Source organism: Thunnus thynnus, chromosome 5 (assembly GCF_963924715.1).
Source record: "Thunnus thynnus chromosome 5, fThuThy2.1, whole genome shotgun sequence".
Classification (NCBI taxonomy): domain Eukaryota; kingdom Metazoa; phylum Chordata; class Actinopteri; order Scombriformes; family Scombridae; genus Thunnus; species Thunnus thynnus.
Genome location: NC_089521.1, coordinates 29973028 through 29997553, shown reverse-complemented (window position 1 = coordinate 29997553; position 24526 = coordinate 29973028). Strand labels below are relative to the sequence as shown.

General features: G+C 39.5%; 1 protein-coding gene across 1 annotated transcript; it reads right to left on the bottom strand.

Annotated features, from left to right (window-relative positions):
* Window positions 1-808: 808 nt before the first annotated feature.
* Window positions 809-21472, bottom strand: LOC137183515 (F-actin-capping protein subunit alpha-2). Its single transcript, XM_067590648.1, has 10 exons — window positions 21354-21472; window positions 9574-9637; window positions 7983-8034; window positions 7423-7486; window positions 5703-5909; window positions 4620-4699; window positions 3343-3421; window positions 3107-3178; window positions 2702-2764; window positions 809-2011 (listed from the first exon to the last, which is right to left on the bottom strand). The coding sequence occupies exons 1-10, from the start codon at window positions 21390-21392 to the stop codon at window positions 1871-1873; spliced, it is 861 nt and encodes a 286-aa protein (XP_067446749.1). The 5' UTR covers window positions 21393-21472; the 3' UTR covers window positions 809-1870.
* Between the last annotated feature and the right edge of the window lie 3054 nt (window positions 21473-24526).

Here is a 24526-nt window from a genome sequence, read left to right as displayed (position 1 = left end):
TCAACATCTTCTGTTTAATATTATAAGACTTTATAGACAACAAATTAATGATACCAACACTTTGATCTCACTAGTTCTCAATCACATCAAGAGTCGCTTTTTTAAACTCAAATCTGAGCTATAGTAATGTGTGTCAAATGGAAACAGTACATATTATTTAATTGGTTGAATTTATGATACAAAAACAAATGCATCATTTATTTTACAAGCAATGCATTTATGCTGCCTTAAATGACCTAATCTTTATTCAAACCTCAAACCTGCAGTTCCAGCGCCCAGTGTTCTCATTATCCTTTGACTCAACACACCTAACAACTAAATTTGTATGAATACTTAAAACCACACAGTCTCATTTGTCACAATTTCTCATCTTTGCCATTCTCAATTTTAATGTGTGCAACTTGCTAATTATGATGCAAATCCAGGTTCAGGAGACGTTTTTGACAACTGATATTATGACACATTTATTATTATATTGCATCAGACTCAAAGTGTCTTCAGAGTCTCCAACATCTAGGCAACATTATAATTTCATTGTTGATGTTACAACAATGGACTATATAACATGTAAGGACAGTTGTGATATTGTACAGTCATATCTAACAAATTAATCTTTAATGATGTTGGTCCTTACAATAAAACTCTTAGAAATAATGCTTGTTGTGTGATGCAGATGTAAAAAGTTTAGGACCTCAAACAAAACCCAAACTTATATGAGCTTTTCAATATTAAACCTTGAGTTTGATTATAATTTCTCCATCTCTACATCACTATAAATGGTATCAGAAAGTATGAGTGACTCAGTGAATAGAAAATTTGTTATTTAATGCAACATAATTGTGACTGAATTACAATTAATCTCATGGAAATAAATCACCAAACTGACAGACAGGATGTTTCATACAGTTATATATTACAATGTGCCTTGTTATATAATACAGTCAGGTTCTGTTTTTTTTTTAATAAAAATAAGCACTGGAGGAGAAAGTGATACGTTTCGATTTTATTGTAAATTGGACATTATGCACATTACTTAGCGATTGATGACTTGTTAATTAAGCTTGTTAAAGTGGTCGCTGAACTCCCTGCGCTGAGTGAGAGTTCGGACGATGTCAAGTCAAAAAAGGCAAAATTTAGCCAAGGAGAGCGTTGCGAGCTTGAGATCTCACATACGGGGACAGAACGGTGAGGGGGGCAAGTACCAAAATAAGGGGACAAGAACATTTGAGTGGCTGACAGTGGTGACTGCTTGTGCCAAAGATACCAGTCAATGAACACAAAGATCTTGTTTTTTTTTTTTTTGTTGTTGTTGTTGAACGTATGGGTCGTAAATCGTAAAGTGAAGGGAGTCTTTTTCTTTCAGACTAAACATCTGAGCTCTTTTTGTAAATGCAGACAGGTTTTTCTCCCAAGAATGATTTGTTTCACCATCATTGCAAACTCAACCGTTTTTTTCAGCAGGTCAAACAAAAGGCGTGGTCTCACACTGACACAATAAATATTGCACACGTGATACTGTATTCTAATAAGGGTGTTTTTGCATACAGGTGTCCGCCCCTCTTTTCCTATGTCTTGTAATATTTCCTCGGAGTTACATTTTTTTCCCCAAATACGATTATCGTTATCACCATATATTCGATATACAGAAGAGTTAACGGTGTCTGTATAAAAACAAAATAACATCAACAAAAGTAGACATCCAATGTGTAAATTTGACATCTTGCTGTGAGACCAAACCTTTCATTGTCCCCCGTTTCTCTAATTTTTGTACAAAGACGATACAACTATCCAGTCATGCAACGTTGTTTGGGAGGGGTGGGGGAGGGGGTTGGGGTTGGGGAGGGGGGTGTCTTATGTTTCTCCGTTGTTTTTAAGCGTTCTGCATCTCCTTGCCGATCTTGTAGCTCAGGATCTTGTTCCAATCGATCTTGGTGCGTGTCACAGGAAGCTGGCGGCGTAAGGCTTTGAAGGTAGTGTCCGACATGGTCTGGTAATTCTCGTTGATGGCCGTCTGGAAGGAATAACGAGAGGAGAGGAGATGAGAATATATTGAAAGTTAATTTACTTAAAAGTCACTTCCAGGTTTTGAAAGGTGTTTTTTCTTGTTTTTCAGATGTTTAAAACTTGTATTGGATGACAACAAAACTTTTAAGAGGCTGCAAATATCCATAAATTCTCACTAATAGCCCAGATTGAAAAATATGACTATTTATGTACGACGGTGTTTCCCCCGAGCTTTGTACGGTCAAAGGCGGCCTTCATAATTCCTTTTAAATGAATGAATTTCCTTGCAAGAGCAGATTTCTCTATTAAAATACAACGTCCGCATTTATCAGTATGACTCAGCTCACTATCTGTACAAGCATAAGACTTTCTGAGGAAAATTCTGTGCTGCAGTGCAAAAGTAAAGGATGCCATCATTGATTCCTACAAGAGTAACACGAGATCTTTGTGATGTCTCATTTTTAGCCTCTTGCATATCTTACCCCCCCCCCCCCCCCCTAAACATAATGAAAGTTTATTGAATTGAATGTCCTAACAAGTGTAGGAACGCTGACTGTAAACAGTGTTTTTGTTTTTTCTCAGTTCTCTTCCTGTATACACGGGTTAAAAAAAACCACAACCTAAGATGATAGTTCAGTTCCCAAGAAACAAACAAAGTCTATAATCAGCAGAATATGCTCTTCTGATCATGACATACTTGATAGTCGTTCTCTGCAGCCTCCATGATCTTAACAAACTCCTTTGCAGTTGAAGCCTCGTTCTGAAAGAAAGACGAGAAGATAAGAGAGAATTTATTTTAAGGAAATAAGTGACATAAACAAAAGACTGAGAAGTTGTGCTTCACAGGATACACAAACACCACAACACTGCAAAGTGGGGAGTTCTCAGCAGGAGGAAAACATTTTCAGGAGGTTTTAGAGCAGATTTGGTTATAGTGGTACAATCATCATAAATAAATAAAACAATGTTCAACATATAAGATGTTATAAGCTGCATCTGAGATGACTAGAGTGGTATTTGCTAACTCTTGTAGCTTATATTTGAGGTCCACATCTTCATCAAATGTCTGCGTGAACATAAAATCTGTTCAGTTAATACTCACAGAAATTGACATGGACTCCTGGACCTCTTTGTGGCTCACCAGCTGAACGTTGCCATCCTCATAGTAATGAACCTGGAGAGATGAAAATGTTTTAAACTCAGTTAATTCTGTTCAGACTAAATGATATAAATTATAATAAAAACTGTGCATGCAAAGAAACCCCAAAGCATTCTATGAAAACATCCTTTCAAACTCGCTTGTCTCTTCAAAAAAGTGAAAGATTGAAAAGAAAATACCTGGATTTTCATGATTCCTGCCACTTGAGTGGTGGAGGGAGAGATTGTAAATTTCCATTCTGACCTCCAGCGTCCATTCCTGCGCAGAGAGGAGGAAGAGGATGAAAACCAGACTTTAATAGCTCATTACATCTCTTATGACCATGTCACGCAAAATTAGGGGAAGTCGGCAAAAATAAAAACTCAGCGTCGCTTTCAAGTCACGTCCTCGTTGATATTAGACTGAACTTAAAAGCCTCGTGTCGGCTTCAGGAAATAGAAATATTCACCACGCTTCTGTCAGCTAACACGAGATGTTATCTGGAGATCGACACAGAGTTAAGTTGTTCCTTGTTTGAATGACCTTAGGTCACAGCAGTTAAGATGTTGTAATAATTAAAATAACTAATAATTGTATTTGCAAATATTTAAATGCCTGCATACTCATCATCATACAGACTTTTTAGCAATCAAAACAAGTTCTTGTGACAATCCTTCTCTAAAATAAGCTGAAAGTTGCCAGTTAGTCATATTTCCAAGAACGTCAGTGTACTATTTTAAAGCAATAAGGTGACGGAGGTGAAGAGACGTTTCATGAAAATCTATTTTCCTTATGATTATACAACTGTCTGCCCCCAAGTCTACTCTCATAATTACAATAGCTGAATCCAAGTCCTTTTTATTTATACATTATTCAGCTTGGATAAAAAAAAAAAAAACTGGAGATGAGAGAATATATATGATGTCAATTTCATGTTCATAATTTTGCCCTATGGGTTCCTGTGGGTGGCAGTCACATACTGGAGCTGTGGGATCATTATACCCAACAACCTATAAGCCCAGTTAAAAACCCAGCAGCAAAGAGGATTGGTTCTTATCCAATTAGATAAACCCGATCAGAAACAGCTCAGCGATGCTTATGAGGACCAACAGCCCGACGCTTTCGGAGTTAAGTGCCAATTAATGTAATGCCTTTGAAGCGTCTCGTACAAATAAACCAGCATTTGAGGCTTTAAGCTTGTTCAGTGTATCAATATCTTTTTAAAATGAAGTTTGATTTAGAAACCGTCGCTGGGAATTCTACAAGCCCTGTTGTTCTTTTCTGAAAGAGAAGAAAAAACCTTCCTTTTAAGTAAAGATGACACTCTCGCTTGTCATCTTAACTCCATGCTAAAAACAGGAAAGGCTTGTTTGGAATCAACAAAACAGCTTTGAGTGTCTAATGTGTTTCCCTTCAACAACAACAACAAAAAAATTATATATCAGATGTCAAAAATCCCACACTGACTGAAACATACCAGAAGTTTTTTGGTTGAAACTGATGGCACTCAATGCACACAATGATGGTTTGATGTCCGTCGATGGTTTTCCCGTAAATCTAAAAAAAAAAAAAAAAAAGAGAGAGAGAAGCAACAACAGGGTGTTAGTTAATGACAACTTTATAACTAAGTAATTTACTGCTGTGCATGTGCAACAATTGAATGAGACAGTGGTTTGTGGTTAACAGCTACACGAAATTATTCTCACGCTGACCTTAAATCCGACCGAGACAGTAATACATAGGAACGTGTTCAGAGGCGATTTGGCAAACCGCACGACACGTCCACAGTATTCTTTTGTGTGTCTGCAACAGAACTGTGCTCTTCACTTTGCATTAATAAATTAGTAGCACAACAGAAGCTTTATGGAGGAAACTGCAAGCATTTCTAAACACTGTCCGACTACAACTTCTTTTACCGGATAACAAGAATGACTTGTTCTTGTTATCCACATTAGAGGAATACATGGAGATAATGAACACTGGTAAACTGAGGTGTCAGTCAAAAACGAAAGAAAGAAGTAGATAACAATCTCACATATAAACTCATCACGTCCTGGGAATGTTTTGTGATGGTTTATAAAAATCCTCTACAGCAGAATCAGGTCAGGGTCTACTACAGAACAGCACTCTGGGCTGGAGGGTGTTCATTATCTTGCTGAAAGAAACACAACCGGTGGTGGATGCTCGGTCACATAGGAGCTCGCTTAACGAGGGTCCGACAGCGAAAAGACAGCTTGATACTTACCGCGCTACCATCATCGTTCAAGGCTATTATTCTAGACGTGAAAACCAGGCTGTAGCTTTGATGCACATAGAATGACGGCTCATTTCTATTTTAAATTGGTGAAAGCAAACTTCTTATTTTTGCAATTAAACAACCTTTTTATATAAAAGCAAAGCATAGCCCTGCTTTTCAGCATTTCACAATGTCTTTGCTTAAGCTACAAAACACTTGCTGTTTGTGTAATTGTACACCTTTAAAAAAAAACAACTTTAACAGTCAGATCACATTCATCCATTGTTAAAGATTGTTATGGAGTGAACTGTTGTTGGGACGTACGGTGCAGACTCCGTTGGGGTAATGCTCCTTAACGTAGGCCCTGACGGCCGAGTCCACAGCGCTCCTCCAGCCCTCCAGGGAGCCGTCGACGTCATGGGGCCGGGGGTCGCTGGCCTCCTTCCTCAGGTGGTCAAACTTGAACGAGATCTTGTTCTTGGGGTCCAGGACCCGGCCGTTCCCAAGGTCACCATGCTCTGTGATTAAGACCTGTGAGGGAAAGAGAGAGAGAGAGATGGCAGGAGAAAGAGGAGGAAAAGAAGAAGAAAGCAGAGATAGAAGTGGCGTGAAGAAGAATGAGTGAAGAGCAGGAAGTATCAGGAGATAATAGGAATGGAAAGAAGGAATGAATAGATAACAAAAACAACACAGAAAAGTAAGAAAACAAACACAGACAAGGGATTTTGTGGAAAAGAAGAGAGAATCAAGATTAAATAAAATAATGCAACAAGAGAAAGAAGAGCAATAAATAGAGAGGAAATTGGGAAATAGGACAAAGGAAGACAGAAACACAGACGTCAGCCTGAACTTTCCATCATCTGTCTTCCACCTCGACACTCAGCGTAGCCTGCTGGGTATCAGACAGGGGAATATCAACCCGTGATGTGGGAACTCGGGGACATGATGACATCTTTACATAAGACATTGCAATCATTACTAACACTAACACACAGCCTCGTTCATTCGACGACTCGTTAAACCTTCACAGGAACTCACAGGCGGTGAGCACAATGACACTAAAATAAAAGATGTGTTTGTGATCTACTGTAGTTTCCCGAGGACGCAAAAGGGACTTGTTTGATCCTTTCATCTAATCCCCCTCTCTCTCTCTCTATTTTAATACCCATGATACCATAATATTAGTGTAATTATAATAAAAAAAACTGAAAGAGCTTGTTGTTTTTCCCTGCACTCCTGCCTCTTTATGATGCTAGTTATCACTTATTGGCTTTTATTTCCATTGTTCCAACTGCATTTATTATGTTATGCTGTTATATAAAATATGCTATATATATACACTCACTAGCTACTTCATTAGTACACTCTCTCTCTCAGCTCTGCCATTAATTCCACTTTTATGAAACTTATTCATTTTCAGTTATTGTTGACATTGTCAGAAAAGTGATAATTCTACTTTATGTTTATTATTCAGGTCATGGTGGGTGGTGTTGGTGTACTGGAGTGCATTATACTGAATGGTGTTCCTAATATTTTGTCCACTCCATTAACATACATGAGGGGGGCAAAATATTAGGAACACTTTTCAATATAAAGCACTCCAGTGCACCAACACCACGACATGTATATATATGTCATGAGCTTTACTGCTGGTTCATTTTGTCGTGGTAGCGCCGAATTAGTTTAAAGAAAACACTATAAGTTGTCCTCTCCTCTAATGAAACGCTGGTTAAACACCCAACAGTTAAACTCATATAGTTTATGAACTGAACTCGTGTTTTTCTCAGCTTCAGAAATACTTTTCTTTTATGGAATCAGCATCAGCTACAGCATAATTCAATCATGAATGAAATTATCTATTTTGAATAATTTAAAAAAATTATTTTACTGCACTGCAATGTCAAAACTATTCGTGGAACATGAATAGTTTTGCAGTTTGCAAAGTTATACATATGGTGCGGCAGCGACGGATTCTCTTTAGATATGAATCAGAGAACAACGTGCTCTGGACGAGACGGACAGTGTGGACAAAGCTTTAACTCACCTGTTCTTCATAGCCATCGATTTTCACCGGGGTAAACTGGTCCAAGTTGTACTGTGCAAATGCACTGCAAGAAGAGAGAGAATAGTTACTTTTTACATACTTTATTGTTTATTACTCAAGCATTTTTGCACAGAAAGATGACTGTGATTTTGATCTCCATCTCGTTCATTGGAATCATGTTAAAGGGATTTCTGCATGGCCAGTATGGAGAGGAGGGACAATTATAGCAACAATTAAGTCTTTCAATGTACATATGGGCATGTGAGTATTGTTTTCAGACAGGCTTGATAAAATATGAACCTTTCATTTAAGTCATATTCAGTCATAAAGGAAGATTCATTCTTACTCATTTTAATCTGATGCAAATCTGCCACAAACATGAAGTACAAATGACATCAAGCTACGTTTAGTGAAGTAATATTTCCCTACTAACTAAACAGTATAAAATACAATTTGCAGAGTGACGGTGTGTCTGTTTGTGACCCATGTTTCAGTACTTTTTCTCAAATTTAAAAGCGAATTTTCATGACCAGGAAAGAGCACAAGAGGGGAGGACTTACTGCGCTGCACCTTCCCTGAGAAGATTGTCATTGTTGAGCAGCAATCGCACATCTGAGGAGGAAAATTGTGAGATTATTATTGAGGAGAGAGGAGAGCAGAGGAAGGAGGAGAGGAGACAGGTAGAGCAGATTAGCCGCATGACACACACACACACACACACACACACACACACACACACACACACACACACACAAAAACAAAGCTGCCTGCAGTCAAGTCTTTGCAGCATTTATGCCGGGGGGGGGGGGGACTGAAGCAGACATGGTGTATTAGCTCAGTGGAAAAGGCTGTAAAAATCACACTGAGATGAAAGGGGACAAAGTGGCAATAGGGGACTGTGTTTAAGTGTTGGTGTATTTGTGTGTGGCTGTCAGACTGTGATAAGAGGCAGACAGACAGCCCCCTCGGTGCTCCTCTGAGGTGACGACATTTATCGAAGCGGGACGGGGCCAAAACGATGCCAAAACACATACACACGCTTTCTCTCTCTCGAGGGGCGCTACTTTGACAGCGTGGTGTCAACGCCGGAGCTGCAGGGTGAGCTACAATTTGACCAAAACATCACAGTGTCGTTTTTCTTTCTTCATGGCGACAGCTGTAACAACTGATGTGTGACACATAAACAGGAATGTTTTCCGTTTCAGCTCCTGTTTAGCCGCTGCAAAAAACACTTTTTTGGGGGAGACTATTTGCTTTGTTTCACAGCAATAAAAAATAACTAACATGCAAAGTTAAGATGTTCTTTAAGCCACTTTAAGCAACTTCCACTTTGGCTCCACCCAGTGGCGTTATCAAAGAACGTTACTTTTAAAAAGGAGGTTAAAAAATGTCATTACCACATGGCAGAAATGGGAATAAGTCTGAATCAATGTCACCCTGCAACCGCATGTGGGTTAAAAACTGCAGCAGTCAGTAACACTACTTCAATACGCCCACAGTAACCAAAAGAAATTCTTGGTTCATCTGTCAAAGGTGAGTCATTTCAAAACGGGACATTTTGACACATCATAACAGGAAAGCACAAGTGTTACTCTTGTCTATTCCTCCATTGAATTGCACTAGTGTGAGGCAGAACAGGATAGTATTTTGGGTCATAAATGACAAGCTTTCCATGTCAAACTCTTCCTGAAGAGGAAGGAGGTGATGGCAATGCCTCTGAATCTCTGAACAGATCTGATAGTTGGCAAACTCTACATTCATATACCAAATTACCAAAAATGTCAGCCAGGACTATATATATTTGCAGAAACCTTATTCTGAATCCTAAGTATTAAAATCCTGTCTTCTTTCCCATATGTAACACTCTGTAAGTGATAAAACATAAGATATCCAGAGCGGGCTGTGTTCAAGTGCATACTAATAATCTGGTACAAATAGTACAGTCATATAAGTGCCATTAATTAACTTTTAAAAAGTCTACTGGCTCCAGACAAAAGGCTGTTTTTCTAATCACAGGGCATTACTAACAGCTTCCTAAATACTTTTCATACGCTGTAATGAATCAGTGCCTCGCAAAATCATACATTATATTCTAAGCAATAACATCATAGCATAACATTATATAGAGGAAAATAAACAGAGAGGACTCACCATTGAAAACTTCGTTGAACTCTCCTGGTGGGGCGTGGATGACGAAGTTAGCTGCTATGCGTACCTGCAACCGGAAACAAGGTACAATGTCAAGCCTGGAGGTTGCAGGTCACACTTAAATCTAGCATCACAACATCAGGAAGTGACATCATATACTGTCCAAAATCTCTCCAGCATATACATTTTTTTTTAATTATGTATTTTTATAAGTTTGTTTCCCTTTTTATTGACAATTTGGAACAAGCAGTTTCCACAGTTGGCCTGGAAAATGTGTCTCAACAGCCTTTTTTGCTATGAAAATTTAAGTTTGGCCTCCTTTTTAAGTTTGACCTGCAGTCACTCTGAGTACATCAACTCTATGTAAACACTGGATATACATACAGTATATGCAGTGTGGCCAACAGAGGGTGTAATGTTACTGTGTCACTGGTGTGGAGGGTGGGGTGAGGCCGTCAGAGTCTCTCTCTCTCTCTCTCTCTCTCTCTCTCTCTCTCTCTCGGTCTAGCACGGCACATCTGAGCAGTCATTTTTCCCCTTCCTCACTTCTCTTCTGCTCGCTGTACCACAACACTTCCTGTTTCCAGGTCACATGTCAAACTGACAGCGAGACGACAGCCCCTCCCTCCCCCGCATAGTTCACGACCATATAAGGACATAAAAATGTGCTGAGGACTCCTAGTACGCGCTCTCTCTCTCGCCCTACCTCTGTATCTTCCTACCTCTCTCTATCACTGGTGGGCTCAGCCAGGTTTCCCCTGGTCTCACAAGCTGGCATATCAGGGAAAGGTGTTCATATGTGTGTGTGTGTGTGTGTGTGTGTGTGTGTGTGTGTCCCGTGGGCCCTTATTAGCAGTGTGTGTATACAAGTGCTCTGGCACTCGCGCAGAGCTGCAGATTGATTTTTTGCTAATGAGCAATGCTGAGAGAGAAAGGAAGGCACTCGGGGAGGTACATGTGTGTCTGTGTGATGTTGAGATCAAAGTTTATCAGCATTAGTCTAATCCGCTGTCATGAGATCATCATGACCCACTTATATTGGACTCTCTAAAATTCATAACACAATGGAGGTGTGTGTGTGTGTGTGTCGTGTGAGCACACGGCACATACACACACTTTGTTAATCAGCTTGTGGAAAATTGTGTTTGTGATGTGAAATCCCTGTGGGAAGAGTAATTTGCATTGGGTCTCCCTCATTACACTGGGCTGCTGCAGGGTAAACAGACTTTCCACGTACAGAGAGCATCTTCCAGACACTCCAGGGGCCTGAACCAAGATAAATGATGAGTTACCTGGATGACTGTGCTGATTCAAAACCAGAAACTTCTTCAATCTAGACCATAGACTGATGTAAAAAGGTGGAACAGGCCCCGATGAAGCCTCATAATTACACTGAATTACTATTTTGTTTCACTTCATTGATTTAGCCTCACGTTGTGTTCATAGGTTTTGTTGTTGAGAGGTGGATGGGGGCGTATTTCGTTCTGTTAGTAACGGGTAACACGTCTGTCTCGCTAACATCAGAGTCTGCGGTAGTAATTGTTAACTACGTTCTTCACACTGATCAAAGAAATATGTGGATTTAAAAGCTGTTGTTTCTGTATTTCTGTCTTAAAATTATTTGTACACTTGTTCAAAGTCCACGTACATTTGCACTTGTTGCCATTTTTATAAAAATGCAGCTGAATAGCTAGCCAGCTATGCAGGAAGTTGACATCCTCATTCATAATCCTTGTCTGCAGAGTTCTGTTTGGTCGACTGTTTCTCTGCCGTCAAACCTGAGATGACTAATGTTGTTATATTAAAGTGTGTCATCTGCTGAGGTTCATATCACAGATACATTTGAAAACATAATATTAATTTCCTCTGTTTTTTTTCTCTGTTTTAAATTGAATCCTTTTAGATTTTGGACTGTGGGAAATTGCGATGGACGTTTTCAACTCTTTTTGACATTTTATAAATGAAATTACTGAAAAAAAAAAATCAGCCACTGTGATAAGGAATAAATGTAATTTTTCTATTTTGATACAAAAAATCTAAATATGCTAATGTGGACATAAAAATGTCTCCAGTATCAGATTGATCTACATTGTAGTGTGGACATGGATTGTTTCACAAATTTATCTGGTACAACTGCTACATTAATTTGATTTTACATGAACATTTAGGAGGCTGTGTGAATGACAAAATAAACTATGTGCATCTCAAGTAGTTCAAATATCTGACACCGATTTGAACTCTATGCTCAGGTCTGGTTTCAATAAAGTATATTAATAAGAGTTCAGCTGGACTATTATAATTACTGTTAGAATACAGATGTACAGTTTCATAGCCCGATATAACATTACATGATGCTTTTTAATGTTTTTCTGTGTCTTGACTTGCAGTTTCAAAGTAATGCAATACTGTAATGGTATCTATACATCCATTTTCAAATCTGTTTATCCTCTTTAGGGCTGTAGAGGGGCTGGAGATTATTATCCCAGCATGTATTTAGCAAGAGATGGGCTTCACCATGGACAGGCTGCTGGTCCATTAGAGGGATAACACGCATAGAAAGACAAATACAGTCAAATATGAAAATTTGGTTTCGAATTCACCTAAAACAAGCAGGTCAGAAAACCTGAGCAGGCCACTGTAATGACACTTCAGATGGTGATAAGAATTAAAGTCTGAGTGCTTAAAATACTGGTTTAAAACATGCTCAACATCTAGATATGTTGATCATATGCCCGATTAACTGTGTAGCGCCTACAGCTAGGGAGAGACCAGTAAACACAACAAAGGAATGGACACGGATGGTGTCACAATCATATCCAACAGCAAAAAAAAAAACATCCTAACTTGTTTTAGGGTGCATGGAGAGCAGAGGAGATGAAGCCAAAGGGAGTTTGATGTGGTTCAAAATGAATCATTGACAGGAGAAGGAGGAGGAGGAGGAGGAGAGAGCTACTCCATTAGCAGATTATGAGTCAGGCATTGACTGTTAAAAGCCAGTTAAAACACTTCCTCTTCCCTTTAGTAACTGGAAAAGAGCCTACATCCTTCTTTGACTATACAGTAAGGCAACATATGAACATATATATATAAATGATAAAATGACATTAAGACAAATACACTCACTTTTCACTAAATTTTGACATAAAACTTGATTTTTTTTAGACATTTTATCGACTGTCAAACAAACAGAAGCAGAAACATCAACTTCTAGACAGAAGTAATTACAGCAGGGCTTCACTTTTGAATGCTGAGCTTCAAGGTTAAGTGTTCTTTTCATTTTCAGTCTGTTACGCTGGGACACGGCCTGCTGGGACACTCTGGAGCTTCAAGACCTAGTTTTTAGCCTTGAGCGCCGACTGTGACCGCGCTCCGTGACGAGCTCAGACTGAGGCGAAGGGTCTCTGCAGAGAATTTCATTAACTAACTCGAGAGTCTTTGGTGCTTGAAGCCTGTCAGATAAACCGTGCTGTGTAGTCGTACTGAGATAATTCTGATTGACTTTAGCTGGACCTGGTTGGGCTTTCACACCAGATAAAAATCAATAACTTTGTCAAATCGTTACTACCTCCACCAGTGGAGCTAAAAGGTTGTTTTTAACTGGATGTGAGTGACTGTCAAGGAATGAATGAAACAAACTTCCTTTGGGGAACGTTTGATTGAAATTTAGCGATAATCTAATACCTGGGATGCACTGTAAGCCGTTAAACTAGTGCTGACAACGTTAGACAATTGATTGATTAGTCAATCAACAGAAAACTGACAGTTACTTTGACAATCCTTTAAGTTATTTATCTTGGTGAACAGAAAACATTGATTCCACCTTCTGAAAGGTGAGGATTTACTGCCGTTGTAATTGTTTTTCTCCACTCTTGGTCAGAAAAAATAAGATATTTTGAAGACATGCAGTCACTTTGGGCTCAAAAAAACCTATTAGTGTGGCTGTAGTAACACATGAACATATAGACTGCATCCACACTAATACCTTTTCTTTTTAAAACCTATAACTTTTGCTACGTTAACACCTGGCATCCAGACTACTCCAGCATTTTCAAACTCCGTTTTCAAATGCTGCTGACCCAGTTCTAGTTTGAAAACTTTATTTTTGCTTGAAATAAGGGTTTTTCATCTCGTATAGACGATTCTCTTATCTTTCTATGGATTCTCGGAGGGTAGAGGTTAAGGAATCGGCATGCGGGCAACCGAGGAGCTGGAATAATAATACTGACAGACACACAGACAAAGAATGTGGGACATACGGACCTCCTGTAGTGTGGCATTCTCATGTCTTTGTGCTCACTTGGACACCAGCTGGTCTCCATTTTCTTTCAATTTATTCACTGTATATTCCTCCTCATGTTACCCAACAACCACCGCTCCCACCGCACAATCCCACGAACGCCGACCTCACCCGCACGACACCCTTTCTTAATCCCAGAAGGACACTGGCTGAAACTGAAACCGCACCGTACTAATCCTGACATCGAAATTCGCCTTATCATGCCGATCCAGATTCACGAAAACACTGGTAATATATTTTTTTTAAAAACAAAACAAAAGAAACAAGAAGTGAGGCGATATTGTGGCCTGCAGGCGTTTTAAGCTGCATCAACCCCCCCCCCCCCCCGCCCCCCTGAGTTTGATCCCCTTCCCTGGCGAGCCTCCATCTCAACATCCTACATAGAAAAGGGAAAAGAGAGCCTCGAAATGCTACACCAGAGACAAGGCTTAGTTTAAAAAGAAAACCAATTTAATGTTGGTGAAAATGGAGGTTGGGTGATGGGTGCAATAATTTATGAATAATAAGTCCACAGTGTGACAGCAAAGAGAGAGAGAGAGATGAGGAGGAGGAGGAGGAGGAGGAAGACTGTCAACCAGCCACAGGGTAACTAGAAATGTTCAAAATGAAGAGGTGGTGGCTGGTTGGATGAAGATTAGATTGAAGAGGGCAAATAAGTGTGATGTTGGAGATAAGATTGTTGATTTACTGATGGGGGGAGGGGTGGGGGAGTGGGGGGGTCCTAACAGTAAAGATCAAGACTTTGTTATTAATAGTTGTGGCACCATGTTATACAGAGTAATGACTTTCTGGGACACTGTGCTCTGTTTTATAGCAGGCCCTGCTTCACATTCACTCAGACCGACACATTAACACCTGCTCTAATGTCCAGCCACAAGTTCACAGAGCTTACTGCTAGTTTTAAAAGCTTTAGCCCATTAACTACCAAGCATATAGACGCAAATCTGAAGATTTCCTTCCTTCCTTCTTTCCAGGCAGCCACCCATTTCAGTTCATCTGAGTATTAATAAAAAAAATGTGAAGACTTCCGACTTGCTTAAAAGTTGCTTGGTAATTATTTTATCACCTTTATTTTCCTGTTAAAAAGGTAAAGCTGCTGTGTCTGCAACAAAAATCTTCTGTGATTTTTTGTTGCCCTTTCAGTTATAAGCTGAGGATGTAAAATGAAACCAAGCAAACTATGTAAATGTGGATGTGTGTGTGTGTGTGTCAGCCACAGTGTCTTTTTTTAATACTAGTAGCTAAATTTAGACATTTTAATATCCTATCCAATAAAAATGCCTTTCACAAGTTACCAAAGCCAAAAAAAAAAAACGTGATTGATAGAACAATCAGTTAACAATCCATATGTTGGGGCATCAAATGTTGCATACTGAGGCAGCAATCAATCTTGTGACCTTGCAGTTACTGGTTTGCTCTGCTGCATAAATACTGAACCTGAATGATATCGCCTTTGACTACTTTAGATGAGCTCGTTTGTCACCTTCAGCGTACATCCCAACGATTTATCCTTACACAGTGCCGATGAAAGTAGTGTCGTTTTACCCAAAGCAGCTAGCTGTGCAATATACGGAATATCTCGGGGTTGCATTACAACCTCCAGTATGCAGACAGCACGCTGTAAAAGCCGCTGGTCTTAACCAATCATCGTTAGCATTTTATAGGAAACTCCTGGGTAAAAGCAGGGGGCATAATGGGGTTTAAAACAGATCTAGAGAGTTTCTCAACCTTCTAGTAGCACAAAAAACAGCTGTCAAAACTATCCTCTGGAGAAAAAGGTGAGTTTTCTGACTGGAGATCAGCGGCTGTGGTGCAAACGGTACGAGGAGTGAACAGTCTGGGTGTTGCAGACTGAAAAGCCTGCATAGTTCTGTCCTCATCTACAGATTTCTGACACTGCTGCAGGCACGTACAGACAGCGCTCCTCTGTCTTTGCATTCTTTCAGTTAAAGGGAGATGCCACTAAATTTCAGCACTCAACGAAGTCTAAGACAGCGGTTCACAAGCCGAGCTAAAGCAAACACACAGGGCTGTTGGGGGTTTCCAGTGGCTCTGGTTTGGTTTTAGAGTATTATTAATAAGGATTGTATTCTATAGATGGAATCTGCTGCAATCTTTCATCAATAATGTCTTACTGTACCATGTGACTACATGCATTTTTCACATGGTTGGCCTCTGTAAGAATCGAGCCACTAAATCTGGTATAGTCAGCTATATGCTCTCACTAATTAGCATCATGATCATGAACAAAGGCATTGGAGGTTTCAGTTTACCTTCTCTGACACGGAAGTTAGCCGACATGTTATGCTAACTGCCAGAATAGCTGAGGTGGTCAGGGCTCCTCTAGCAGGGACAACAAACCAACTCTGCTCTTAAATGTATGCAGGATGCATTCAAATCCTTCATTGAATACGTCTTTACTCTCTTTCTCTGGTGGCTTGTTTTTTCCTGTATGCCTACCAACAACCTAGATCACACAAACACATACACACACAATACAAGTTCATTCTTTCTCCCTTTCAGTGCTGGTGAGCAAAACGATGGAGAGATAATACATGAAAATCAATGAATCAATCAATTAATTCACCAGTCAACAAATAAACTTGTAAATTTTAGTCACATTGTTTTTGACATTGGTCACAAAATGCAACTAAGAGGTTGCAGCGTCGAGCCCTGCACACTCACACGTACTGTACGTACACTAACAACGTCTAGCTCACAGGACTGAAAATAAAGAGAAGTTTCGGATGTACGCAACACACTATTTCAGACACTGCTGGTCAGATTTCCTCAAATCTAAGAAGAAGAAGCGCTCTGTATCGTGTCTCTATGTGGAATCTGTTTGTCTTTTTTAGCTTCCTCATTTATTTCTGCTCACTAACAGCACGTGCTCTGTTCTCCTGACGGTTCATATAATATACCACATCGACTATAAAGACGTTACAAGCTTTGCTCAATAATCTGGCAAACTTGTAACAAACTCCCATCAGGCATCATTTCATATTATATATATAAGTTATTGCTTGCAAACAAAGTACAGTAAATGGTAAGCCTCTATGAGTCTGTTTTTACACTACGGTGATGATTTCATGGCCGACCGATTCACAACTAACATGAGAAAGATTGTATGTTATTAAAAGCATCTAAGCGTCATCACATCAATAAAGTCTGTGGAGAACTAAGACTATAAATATACCATCTCACGCCCTCGTGAATATACGCCTTCTCTTGAGATTATATATTTTTACCAAACCACTTTTTGCAGACATAGAGGTCTAGTCTGAAACAGGAACTTCGGCACAGACATGCAGGCTCCTTCACAGACATTTGGTTAAAACAAAAAAAGAAACCTTTGGTGTAAAGATAATAATGTAAAGTGTAAGCTACAGTGAAACAAAGTGGGCAGCTGCCACTTGCTTATAAATGTGTCTACTCTGTCAATTAATTTACCAGATGCCCCACTATTATTTTAGGTATTTTCATACAATAACAAACAATCAAGTTGACAGATCAAACAGTCAAATTGCTTGGTTTCTGGTTCTGGTTCATGCACAGATGTTCAAGTACAGATGAAGACGAGTCGACGGCACTCAGATTGAGTAATGACAGTTTCCTGTAATACCTATGTGTGGTTTCTTTGCTGTAATCAGGAAGCTAGCAGGCTGGTTCCCATATGACTCAAAAAAAAGACTCCGTGCAGTATTTTGTATCTGTGGCAGAGATGAGACTCTCTTCTTGCTGTTTAATAATTTAAAAATGGAAGAGACTGTTTAGTAATTTCCAATCAGCTTTTGTGTCTTTTTTTGGAACAGCAGTGTGACGCACAGACAGCTACAACGGCAACAAAAAAAGAAATCCCTCAGTCCCCTGAGACACATTCAGGACGTATTTCACAGAGACAAACCTGAAACCATTTATTATATCTGACACAGACGTGGCGTTGCTATCAAAAAGCGACGGCCTTGGTTACCTTTTCTAAGACATCACGGGTCATCACAGTAATGTTGGATCATACCGAGCGAGGATTCTCTCAAAAGCAATTCAATGTGAGAAAGTACCGTCAGTGGAGTGAGGAGAGACACACATCATGACAGTAACTAGTGAATACAGCTAAATGATAAGGGCCAGACTACAGATACATCATATTAGTGTATAGGTCGGCAGATAAGTAACGAGAAATCGCAGTAAAGAAATGTCACAATAGGTTTGAGGTTATTTGGAAACAGAGTTTACATTTTTGTCCACCAGAGAAGACTGACAAGTTCATTTCTCAACTGTAAAATGTCCAGATTAGTGTGCATCTCAGTCACCAAGAAAAAAAAGAAAAGAAAAATCAGAGGGCTCTGTATCAGTACTGTTTGTTAATGTTATGGCCTTATGTTAGAAGCTGTTCATCATTATCTGATTTAAATAAATTCAAGACAAGTATTGATTGGTACACTAGTGAAATTTTGGAAACTACTGTCTGCTGTCAGAGTGTTAATGTAAATGCTCTTTCCTCCAATCTTTCACAGAGCTGCACAAAACAGGACCGACGGCCCGCAGCAGCAGATGGTTTGACTGCTCTGAGCTAATGCACCAGAGAGACGGACTTCCAAGTATGAAAACGCGACTGCGGCGTTTGCATGGAAACGCCATGCTTTTAAACAGCATGACAGAGACGGATGCGTGACGTGACCCGCTCGGTCCCGCGCTGTTCATATTCAGAGCAGGAAGTGAACGGCTTTCACCGGGCTAAATACTGCGTGATATTGGCTGCGCTTGGTTCTCTACCGAGGCAGCTGGCAGGTTGCCAACCATCATTCTTTTCAGCTCTACAAAGTCAAACTGTCTGGTCAAACTGTGAAAGTGGCTAGACTGTCATGGAAACCAGTGTGGTTAAATGATGACAAAAAAGCTCCACAACACTCACACCTAAGTTTGCGGGTTTCCCCATCAAGTTTTTTTTTTGCCACAGATCCAAGTCACTTATTACTGAGTCCCAATCCAATACTTGTATTTTCCCACATAATACAGCTGCATAAAGCATATTTCAAGTACATTACACTGATTAAAATCAATCTTATGTATATGCTTGACAATTTAAATACCTCTGCAAATGCATTAAGAAAAAAATTGCCTCCATCCAAGCTGTTCCTTAAGGTTTTTTTTGTTGGCTGTGGCTCCAAAAGCTCCAGAAAACGGCGAAACTCTGCATTCACTACCACGCCGATGGGTCGGTCATCCAAAAGCGACGAATTCAATTACCCTCTCTGTGATCTTTCTGACCTTGTTGCAGTCTCAAGGAAATTTCTCTCCTTTTAAAAGTATCCTCTGGTGTTTGTTGCTTCGGTGCAGCCTTTCACTTGAGTTGACTCACTGCATACCGTTGAGTGTTTTTATTTTTTTAGGTGCCATATCAAATTGAACGCAGCTCTTTTACTACCGCTTTGCTAAAAATGCTCGCGTTGCAGACTCTAGAAGTGGTTGTTGGACTGCTTTTGTTTTCCAATTTTAAATATTTCCACACTGCAGATATTTTAGCCGCAGGTATGCCAAAGTACACTTCTGTTTACTCCGACACCTGTGTGACAGCCGACGTAGGATAGGAGGATCGGGTTTAGGTTCTTGCTCAGAATAACCAATACTTGAGGTCAGATCAGGACATCCCTACCTAAGTTGTTACCAGCTTTTACCGTAGCTTCATGTCATGATCAAATATCTGAAACATCGCTTGTGGTGAAGTTTGTGAACATCACAAAATGAAAAAGTGACTACAATCACCTTACACGCCCAAGAAGCCCTGTAATGAAAAGCTTAGCTAACAGCTGATGCCTGTGTGTTGATGAGGATGACGCGGTCACACCCACGGGTCAACGAGCTGCCTAAACTCCAAAAATCTTCTGACTCAGACTTCTGTGGGGCAGAGCAGAATAAAACCAGGCCTTGTTCTGACACTGAATGGTGGATTACATAACTTTCAGATAAGTAACTGAGGAGTTCACAGCCCCGTTTATTATGAAGAATGTCCATAATGGTTTACTGGGATATTAACAAGCTTTGTAGGAATTTGTCTGTGAGCTCAGGATAGACACATCACAGTGTGTTAGGTACACATGTACACAAACCTCCATGCATATGAAAACATTAAGAATGTCATGTCGGATTGTTTTAACTATTTATAAATTTACCATGTTTTTTTCATTTGATTGTTGAATCATTTAATGCACAAAATGTCAAAAAAAAACAATGTTAAATGCCTGCCACAAGTAACCAAAACTCACAGAACTGTCTAAAAATTGCTTACAGAGTCTGATCAGTAGTGGGGGGAAAAAAAAGTTCAGTTTATGATGTAAAACTTCCCGTATGTAAATTAGTAACCAGCAAATTCCTAGCATTTCTACATATTAACTGACTGAAACAAACAATTATCAATTTAGCCTAACCAAAGAGTAAACCAGGCTTAGCAGAGATTAAAAAAGTGTAATGAATATGAGTTTGCAAAATAATATTAACCCATTTAGCAGGATATTAAAATAAAGTACTAGTCAGATTCGTGTAGACAGCTCAGACTCAAGCAGTGTGTGTGTGCTTCATAGAGAGAGAAAGCTCTTTTAAGGAAATGAGAAAATGAACAGTGCAGTGCTACCAGACACTAGCAGGGGTGTGTAAACCCCGCTCACAAAATGAGCTTCGCTACCTTATTTGCATAATAGTTTTCGTTTACTGTTTTTTTTAATATAATAAATATTAGTATCAGCTGTAGCCATAGATTTTTTAAAAAGGTAAAGAACACCTGTGTTTACAGTTTTAAACTATAATTGGTTACTGTAACGTTATATGTGGGGTCGTTTGCATCATGTCAACTGGAGCACATAGTTCTCACATCTTTTTACTGACCGTGAAACACGGTAACAGAGGTACAGCGGTTGGCTGGCTAGCTTGTAAGTTAGTATGCCTACAGTCGCTGTCATATGCCTGACTAAATCATATTTTATATATGGAATAAATTATCAGCCCTTTTCCACCACTTCCGATAGTTTTACGGTGTAAAGGGAGAAAAGCGGTGTCAAACAGCGAAAGGGCGTGTTAGTGTAGCTGTCTGCTAGCAGGCTGTGGCTATGCTAAACTAACTAGCTAGCGATCTTTGATGTACGAAAACTTCCATAACACAAGCAACCAAACACACAGCGGAGAACCGACGTGTCCAATGAACGAAAATCGTGCGGGAGGTAAGCTTAGGTGCATTTACAATATGTACACGGTTCCTATTTTGAGTCAGGACCGTACAAGGAGCCTCCGTTTGAGATTCGCAAATGAGCGGAAGTTGAGCTAAAAATAATAAGAGCAGAAGCAGCAGCGGCTGTGCTGAGGCCTCGGTTTTCTCCACATTTCAACAACACGGTCGACGCCGGGATGCACGGCGAGAAGGACTCAAATGCAACTCGAATTTCGAGCGCTAACGTCCCCCGCTGGGCTTTATCTAGTGATTAAATCGGCATCTTACCTTTTCCTCGTCGGATAGCTGCTCCTCATGATCCGCCATCTTTTCTTCCGGCACCACCAGCTTGTCAGAGCCCCGTGACGTCACCGCATGGGTGGATTTCCAGCTTGGCTCAGTTCACTGTTCCCAGTTTGATTGATGCTCAGTCACAGACTGTGCAGCGGTAGTAGAGATAGTTCATGGCCACACGAAGCCTACATATTTGCATAATTCAGTAATTGATAATTAATAACTGCACTGTTTGTTTTTGGACAATTCATTTATGCATCATGGTCAATGGTAACATACTGTACACGAGGTCAAACTTGATTTATGTGCTATTTGTATGTGTTTTTCACCTATATATGAAAAGGCCATATCAAAGTCATCACTGGCATCTAGAAGTCTACATTTATAATGCCTAATGAGACATTTAACATCCGCAGTTGAGCTCAGCGCTAATAATCATGACAACAGACACAAGAGGTTTTCTTAAAAAGTCCCTCATACAAACTCTGAGCTGGGGAAGACTGGTTTCCAGTACTGTGCACCTAACTGGAATGAGCTGCAACACAGCTTAAAGATAGTCACTTACTCCTCTGAGGGACTGAGCTGATATATATTATTTAGTGAATTTAGAATATTTTAATTAGTGTGTCTGTGAGTGTGTTTGATGATTATTTTATAATTGTGATGTGAATGAGCGGTCTTATTGTGATCTCATTTATCTATCTATCTATCTATCTATCTATCTATCTATCTATCTATCTATCTATCTATCTATTTGATTGATAGATATATAGATAGATATATAGATAGATAGATAGATAAGCTGTTCTTAGGTCACTCTTGCAGAAGAGATCTTGAGCTCGATGAGATTTTCTGAATAAATAAAGCTTAACATACTTCTTTTGTGTCTTTCTGGTTTGTTTTTTGAGCTGCTGTATTGCAGAATTTCCCTCCAGGAGATCAATACAGATACATCTTATAAATTAATATTGCAGAGTTGAGCTGAAAAATGTTGTTGATAAATTGCCGACGGACAGAAAATGAATCTGCTGCTATTTTGATAGTCAGTTAATTGTCTCTTTTCAAGTAAAAATGCTAAACATTCACTGACTTCAGATTCTCCAATGCAAGGATTCCTACACTGTTCATTATCATATTCGATATTTAACTGAATATTTTTGGGCTCTGGACTGTTGTTTGAACAAAACAAGCAACTTGAAGACATCACCTTAGGCTACGGGAAATTCAAATGAGTATTTCACAATTTTCTGACATTTTATAGAAAAATTAATTAATAAGCAGCAGGTTTATTGACAATACAGTCATTTTTAATTTGCAGCCCTATTGTGAAGTGAGTACATCTAAGGTTTATATTCAAATTTAGAGGCCTAGCTGGTCAGTTCAGTAAGTAAGGTTTCCTGTGCAACCGGGATGTGACCTTGCAAAAGTGCTTGCTTCCCTAAAAATAACTTTACTGAATAAACAGTCAAACTGAAATGTTCATTATTTTGCAGATGCCCTCCTAAAGCCCATAAACATCCCTGGAATCATTAATCCTCACTTTAGTAACCGCTGGTACAGGATAACCCTTCTTATGTGAATTCTCCCCCTGATGATCAATAGTTTAATTTTTCTTTTGCCAAAATGTCAAATCCCTTTCTTTCATGAATTCATCATTTGCATCCTCTCACAGTGTAAATTGTGCAGTCTTAAATTACTCTATATACACCAGTCAACACAGATACTGTACGTTTCATGTTTATATAGCTCATCACATTTACACCTGAGAGCTGCCAGTTCAGGCTGAACTGGCCTTGCTATTTAATGCCTTGCTCAAGGGCACATTTGTCGTGGCACTATTTGTACCTGACAGCAGCTGTTGAAAGAAAGCATTCCTCTAACATCCATCAGGAAAATGTAATGTTTAAGGTATAATTATCTTCTTCATCATCACAATGGAAGCCCTGTGATTTAAACCACCGGTTCAGTCACCATGTGTAACCATGTTTTCTCCCACTAGATGGCGAGCTAAGACTGATTTCTGAAGCTGAGTTTTCCCACAGAATCATCTCCCTGTGAGGGGGAATGAGATCAGTTTCAGTGCTTGACTCATTCCTTTTCACACCAACAGCAAAACAGATAACAAGTAACTCTATACTTAATACTAAAACCCGCAAGTCACACTCACACAGAGAGAGAGAGAGAGGGAGGGAGGGTGAGACAGAGAAACACAGAGAGAAGGTTTTGTTAAATATTATCACAGATGGTTGAATCATTGTTGGCTTTAGGAAGTTTGAAGTATTCAGTGTGAGCACTAACAAGAAGGAAGTCTGGGTGACTGGAGTCAGTTAACTCATGTTTCACTGTATCCTCTTTGTAAATGCATCACTTGTCTACATATGTAAACACAGACACACACACACACACCCTTGTTTTTTCACTTGCATGAAGATCACTGACTTATGCTCATTCCCTGGAGGCTTACTCTAACCCGACCCATAATTGCTAGCCTACCTGTAACCTTTACCCTAAATTTAACCTAAGCATTGTATTACAAAAAACAACAAATTCTTAACCATAAAACAAATAATTAACCTTGTGAAGAGCTGATTTCTGTCTCCAGATGGAAGGTGAGTCCTCAAAACATGACTGTTACCAACAGAGATGACTATATACTCATATATAGTGAGTACTGACTTCAGTCTGGTAGCCTTCAGTCATGGAAGAGGTTTTCAGACCCTTAACATAGATTATTTTACTAAAAGTAGGAATAACACAATGAAAAACAGAAGTATTATCAGTTTTATAGGTATAGTCAGTATATGGTGACTAGAATCTAAGCTCAAAGCTCCCTTTACTAATGATTCAGAGCTTTCAACCACACCTCACAGTCTTTATGCATTCATTTAGGTCACATGATGACACCTGAGCCGGCTCCATTTGCTAAATAAAGACCATGAGATGGGAGAAAAGCTCAGAATTATTCGCAAGTGGACCTCTTACACTTTCTTCACCACTTACAGTATGTAATTGTATATTATATCATTGCATTATATCCGCTAATGCATTAAGGTGTAAACATATTTGTAGCCGGTCAAGGTGGAGCTAATTTTAGCTATTTTTCATACATGGGTGGTTAATCTATAAGAGTCCATTGTATTTATGAACTGATCATACCCATACCCAAA